The following is a 6,687-nucleotide window of genomic DNA, read 5'->3' as shown; positions in this document are numbered from 1 at the left end:
AATGAATGAATGAGAACCCAAAATCTCTGTAAATGTTCATTAAAACTAATAAAATTTAACAATAATTTCAAAAAATCGGCTGGCTCAGAAGAATTTCAAGAAACAACATATGATCAAGGGGCAATGGTGATGAAGGAGGAAGATCAGGCTACTCTGAAGGACTTGGCAAAAAATAAAGTCCTAGGAACTGACCGAATACCAATTGACCTGTTTCAACAAACAGATGCTGCCCTGGATGTGCTCACCAGGTTGTGCCAAGAAATCTGGAGGACAATGACCTAGCCAATTCCCATTCCAAAGAAAGGTGACCCGACAGAGTATGGAAATTATCATACATTTTCATATCACATGCAACCAAAATCCTGCTAAAGATTATCCAAAAACGACTGCAACAGTACAATGACAGAAAACTACCAGAAATACAAGGTGGGTTTAGAAGAGGTTGTGACAAGGAGAGACATTATCACCAATGTCAGAAGGATCTTGGCAGAAAGTAAGTAGAGTATCAGAGGTACACTACCATTTCATTGACTATGGAAAGACATTTGACTGTGTGGATCACAACAAACTGTGGCTAACCTTGGGGATAATGGGAATATCAGAACACTTGGACCAGGAAGAACTCCTTAGAACAGACCAAGGAAACACTGCATGGTTCAAAATCATGAAGAGGGTATCAGGGATGTGTCCTGTCACCATACCCATTTCAATCTACATGCAGATCATTCAGGAAGGTGGGCGTTATGAGGCAGAATCAGGATTTGGAGGAAGACTTATCAACCTACGTTATACAGATGACACAACTTGCTTGCTTGTAACTGGAAACGCTTGCTGCAGAAGGTCAAGGACTATATTCTTCAATATGGGTTGAAGCTCAACATCAAGAAGATAAAGATTCTCACCACTGGGCCAATTGGCAGCACCATGATAAATGGAGAAGAGACTGAAGTTGTTAACAATTACAGTTTACTTGGCTCCACCATCAACACTTTTGGCACCAGAATCAGGAAATGAAAAAGAAAATTATATTAGGTAAATCTGTTGTCAGAGACCTTTCCAGAGTATTGAGAAGAAACGATGTCAGTCTAAAGACAAAGGTGCACACGATCCAGGCCATGGTCTTCATAATTACTTGCTATGAATCCGAGAGCTGGAGAATGACTAAGGGTGACAGAAGTATCAATGGCTCTGAATTGTGGTGCTGGAGAAGAGTCTAGAACATACCATGGACTACCAAGAAAACACACAAGTCTGTCTTGGAGAGGCTGAAACCAAGTTTCTCCCTGGAGTTTAGGATTTTGAAGCTCCACCTCACATACTTTAGGCATGTGGCCAGGAAGGCCCTGTTAGGACATAATACTCGGAAGGGTACAGGGACAGTGAACAGAGGAAGACCCCAGATGAGCTGGATTGATACATTAACTAGGGCAATGGGGGTTGGTGTATCTGAGTCAGTAAGACTCGCTTAGGACAGGGCACGCTTCAAAGCAGCTGTACAGAGTCTCAGTCAATTCGATGGCACAGAACTAAAACAATAAATTTTAGAGATGAGTCAAGTCCCTTGTCAGATGTATAATTTTCAAAGTTTTTTGTTAAATCTGTAGGTTCTCCTTCTATTCTTTTGGAGAACTTAACCTCTAGGAGATGCCAATGATCTAGCTTATTCACTGTTTATTGTGCATTTTTAGTCTGATAGTCTATTTATGCCATAAGCTGTTGTTGTTGTTGTTGTGCCGTCAAGTCACTTGTGACTCATAGCGACCTTATGTACAACAGCCCTAAACCCTGCTCTATGCTGTGCCAATCGCACTGCCTCTGACACAACCATCCTGATTACCCCAGTCACTGAATCAATCCACCTCATAGAGGGTCTTCCCCTTCTGTGCTGTCCCTCCACCCTCCCAAGCATGATGTTCCTCTCCAAGGACCTCTCCCTCCTTACAACATGTCCAAAGGATGTCAGGTGAAGCCTCAGAATCCTTGCCTCCAAGGAGCAGCCTGGTTTAACCTTTCTAGCATTCTAATTTGCTGAGGTCCTTGATGTATTTTAAGTCAGTTTTTTAATATGGTGTGAGGTATAGACCTTGTTTCAAGTTTCAGAAAATAGAGATCCCTTTTTATCAGCACCTTTTGTTAAAGAGGATGCCGCTTCTCAAGTTAATGGATTTTAACTCTTTGAATGAGATTTTCAGTACATAAGATTATATCATCTGCAAAAGAAATAGTTTCACTTTTTTACCTATTTTAGCTTTTACTGCTATTTCTTACCTTATTGCTCTAGGTAGGACTTCTAATTCGATACTGAATTAGTGTTGACAAAGAGCAGCTTTGTCTGGTTCCCATTCATAAAGGGAATATCTTCAATCTTCCTTCATGGACACTAATGCTCATTGCTGATTTTGCTTATAATTACAATGAGGAATTTCTCTACTATTTCTATTTTGTTAAGTTTTCTTAAAACAAGAAACTTGTGTTGAATTTTGTCAAATGCTTTTTCTGTATCAAGTGATGATCAGGTTCTTTTCCTTTGTATTGACGTGCTAGATTACGTACATTGTTTTTCCTAATGTTGAACCATCCTTACATACTGGCATGAACCCCACTTGATAAGGAAGAATTCTTTTTAATATGGTGTTAAGTGCTATAGGCTAGGACTCTGACCATTTTCCTGTGTGTGTTCATAGGAGATACTGGTATAAAATTTATTTTTTTTTTTTAATGTCTTTACATGTCTTTGTCCTTGCATGGTTTCACAGAATGAGTTCAGGAGTATTCCCTCTTTTTCTGTACCTGAAATAGGATTAGTAGAATTGACGTCAGTGCTTCTCTGAAGGTCTGATGAGATTCACCAGTGGGCTGTCCTGGTCAGGATTGTGTTTTTTTTAATTGGTGGGGAGGGCCTGAGTGATTTTATTACTTATTACAATTAAAAAAAAATAGGGAATGCTTCACGAATTCACATGGAATCCTTGCTCAGAGGCCATGCTAATCTATCATTCCAATTTTAGTATATGTGCAACTGAAGCAAACACTGAATTTCATATTTTTTTATAAATCTATTTAAATTTTCTACTTTTTACTTATGTTTGTTATGGTAGAGTGAGTCTCTAAGAATATTTTATTTCCCCAGGTTTTATATTTTTTTAAGAGCATAATTCTTCAAAGTATTATTAAGCTTTTTACCCTCACCCCTGTTATTCTTGCCCTCTCCATCTTTTCCTTTGTTAAATTTGCCAAGGACTTTTCAACTTTATTAATCCTTTCCTAGAACAAATTATAGGCTTGCTAATTCTTTCTACCATTTTTCTGTTTCACTTATTTCTGTACTAGCTTATAGTATGCCCTTTCTTCTAGAGACTGTAGGCTTTGCTTGTTGCTTTAACTGTCAGATATATGGGAACACAAAGACGAGTTTGGTTCTTTCTTTTGATTATTTCTGTAAACTTACTTCAGAGTACTGCTTGTGTTGTGACCCAAAGATTTTGGTATGTTTTACTTTCACTGACATTTGCTTCAAGAAATTTTTAAATTTCTTTTCTATTTCTTTTACCTAGCTGTGTTCAAACAGAATGTTGTTTGTTTCCACATACTTGATTTCTTCCCCCCACCCCCAAATCTCCTTCTGATCTTATTTTCCAACAAAGTGATCTCAGAAGATTCTTTGTATGTAATATTTAAGTGTATCTTAATTTACTGAGGCTAATCTGAGGTATGTTCCATGTGCACTGGAGAATGTATACTGTGCTATTGTGGGGTGGACTGTTTTATAGGGGTGGACTGTTTTATACATGTCTACAAAATCAAGTTGGTTAGTTCTGCATCCTCTGCTTAGTTTCTTTATAGCTGTTCTAGTCTTCAGCAGGAGTAATATTCTGAAATCTTACTGTTATTATGGAGATGTTTATTTCTCTTTATAAAATCACTGAAGTTTGATGCATATCTTTTAGCTCTTTCAACGTTTTAATAAACATTAGAGTTATATCCTCTTGTTCACTTTACTATTCCATCATCAGACAATGCTCTATCGTGCTTCTTATGCTTCTTTTGTGTTGAAGCCTATTTTATCAGAAATTAATATTGTGACTCCTGCTCTTTATTCATTTGCTTGGTATTTTTTAACTCATCTTTTGGTTTTTAGCCAATCTTTTCTCTTATGTCTGAAGTGTAGCTCTTGCAGATAGCCTATTTTTGGGTCATTTTCATATCCATTCTGCTCTTCTTTCTCTCTTAACTGGTGCACTTGTTGTTGTTGTTGTTGTTAAGTGCCGTCGAGTCGCAGGCGACTCATAGCAACCCTGTGAAGGAGAGTCCTTGATGCTTGGGTGCCTTTCATACTCTCTCCAAGTTCATAGGGTTTCCGAGGCAAGCTATTATGGTAGTGGACGCCACTCCTCCTTCCACGCTTGTTCAATCGGGGAGCTCCACCCCACTCTCAGTCTACATTGTAGCCAACCATTAATGCATTTGACACATCCGTGTCACAGTGTTCAGCCTCACAGCAACCACAAGTGACCGCGGGATGGCAACTTGTACACCAGGTGCACTTAGTTTACTCATATTCTACTCACATTGACTGATGAGTCTGTCATATTGCTATGTTCTTTTTGGCGGTGTTGCTGATTTCTTTGCTCAGTCTGCTTTTACGTCCTAAATTCATTTTAAGATTTTTCTTATTTTCTTTGTTGCTGCTGTTGTAATGTTTACTGAGTCATGGTTTTCCTTTTTGTCATTTTAATAAAAGTGGTTTACTAACTTATTTTGGGATTATCTAGTTTATTAAGGAACAGTTCACTTTATAATGAAATCACCTGGACTTTCTCGCTATTAAAAATTCTGTAACTACACTTCTTATTCTCTCTTTTTGTTTTGCAGCTATCATCACTTGGAGACCCGTTTTCCTATTTTTAGGTCTTGTATGCCATCCTTCTTGGAAGTCCCCAGCAAACTGGTTTTTCATTCAACGATAAATACATATATTGAGTGGAAGCCTTAGTTATAACCCCACATATTTAACAGACTGTGCCCAACCCTTCTTGTGTTTACTCAGTGCAGTCAAGTCGGCTCCAGCTACAGCAATCCTCCACTTGGATTTCAAGTGGTAAAGCTTAAAAGGAGGAGATTTTCCATCTTTCCCCTGTGGAGCCACTGGGAAAGTACAATAGAGAAACAGAGTCTTTTGCTAGCAGCAAAACACACTATAGATTATGCCCCAAGAATTTATACCTTTTCCTACTTTACTTTTGTCTTTTCTCCCCACCTTCTAAGCTTTATCCCTAAATGGTGTTCTTCTGATCTTAAACTATTGCTTTAAGTATACTTTCCAGGTGTTGTTATTATTCATCCTAGAGGCCCATCAGTTGTCTGGATGAAATTTCAGCCACGTGGTTCAATCTCAGATCTAAAGAGTGACTCATGCCCAGGAGTTCCACCCCTCTCTATCAGTCCAAAAAGTCTCTATGATTTCCAAATTCTCTCTCACTCTATAGAAGACCTTCATAGTTCCTTCTAGAGTGGTCAGCTGTGGCAACGAGACACCATCTAGTTCTGGTATCACAATAGTCCCCAATGAAAATTTAGACGTTGTGATATAAAAAAGAGAAATTGCTTAAACATGAGAAATCTAAGAAATAATTCTATATTAATTACATGGTAGTTAAGAAAAAATTATTTTGCCTACTTTTAAGCTAAGTATTTTTTTAAAAAAACTTTTGAAAAATTGCTTAAAGCAAATAATTACAAACCTGCATAAACTGATGTTCTTCATTAAATTCTTTTTCATCTTGTGCAATCAAAGCCAATGCTTCAGCTTAAAAAGGAAAAAAGTTTATGTAATTACATCACATAATATCTAACTAAACACTAGTAAACAAATAAGACTTAGCAAGTAAAGACAATTATCTACTAAGGACACAGAAGTAATAAAATGTCGGATATGAAAACTTCAACTCAGATAACCTATACATTCATACTGTTAAGTACTCATGCTTGCATTTGTCAAACCTTTGGTATGAACATCCTATTTAATTTATTCCATCACTAACTAACGTATAAGAGGTTTTTAAACTTAAGCTTCTCTTTTAAAAAAGCTTCAAATTAGGATCACCTCATGGACAGCACCTAAGTCATGGTACTCAGGAGCCATCACCAAGGTTAAGCCCCCAAACGCTCTTCACTAAAATGTGTACTGAGGTGGTTAATCATTCTGTAGACCCAGACCTGTGTAAGTTTCACAAACAAAGGGAACCCCTTGTCTGGGCAAAGAAGAACAGCTCAAATGCTGTCTTTAAAGTTCCTACTAAGAAATAGGAAACACCCCCTATTTGTATGAACGCTGAGGTTGTTATGTGCAATTGGCAAGGTTCTGGATTTAAGACTTTACAACAGAGGAAGAAGGAACGATAGATATGTGACAGTAAAAACCTGGCTACTGAATGAAAAGGTGGTCTTTCAAACCTACTCAGTAAGTCCATAGGAAAGAGACCACGACCATCTGCTTTCACCAAGAGTAAACAAAATAAACAAAATACTGGCATTATTTACAACAGCAAAGGGATGGAAACAACCCAATTGTTCATCAACAGATGAATGAATGGCTAAAGAAACTAGGTACATTCACATAATTTGTAAAATATTGCACACAAGAATGAATCTATAATAAATTATATGTCAGTCACAAAAAGACAATTA

General features: G+C 37.6%; 1 protein-coding gene across 1 annotated transcript in view; it reads right to left on the bottom strand.

Moving 5' to 3' along the window:
* CEP192 (centrosomal protein 192kDa) overlaps positions 1-6,687 on the bottom strand; it is a 250,033-nt gene that overhangs the window by 173,519 nt on the left and 69,827 nt on the right. Inside the window, 1 exon segment of the mRNA XM_006902756.1 lies at positions 5,742-5,806. Coding sequence (XP_006902818.1) covers positions 5,742-5,806 — 65 coding nt within the window.

This window comes from Elephantulus edwardii, unplaced genomic scaffold (assembly GCF_000299155.1).
Source record: "Elephantulus edwardii isolate Elephantulus edwardi_28Jun2011 unplaced genomic scaffold, EleEdw1.0 scaffold00446, whole genome shotgun sequence".
Classification (NCBI taxonomy): Eukaryota; Metazoa; Chordata; class Mammalia; order Macroscelidea; family Macroscelididae; genus Elephantulus; species Elephantulus edwardii.
This window is presented reverse-complemented; position numbering and strand designations above follow the sequence as displayed.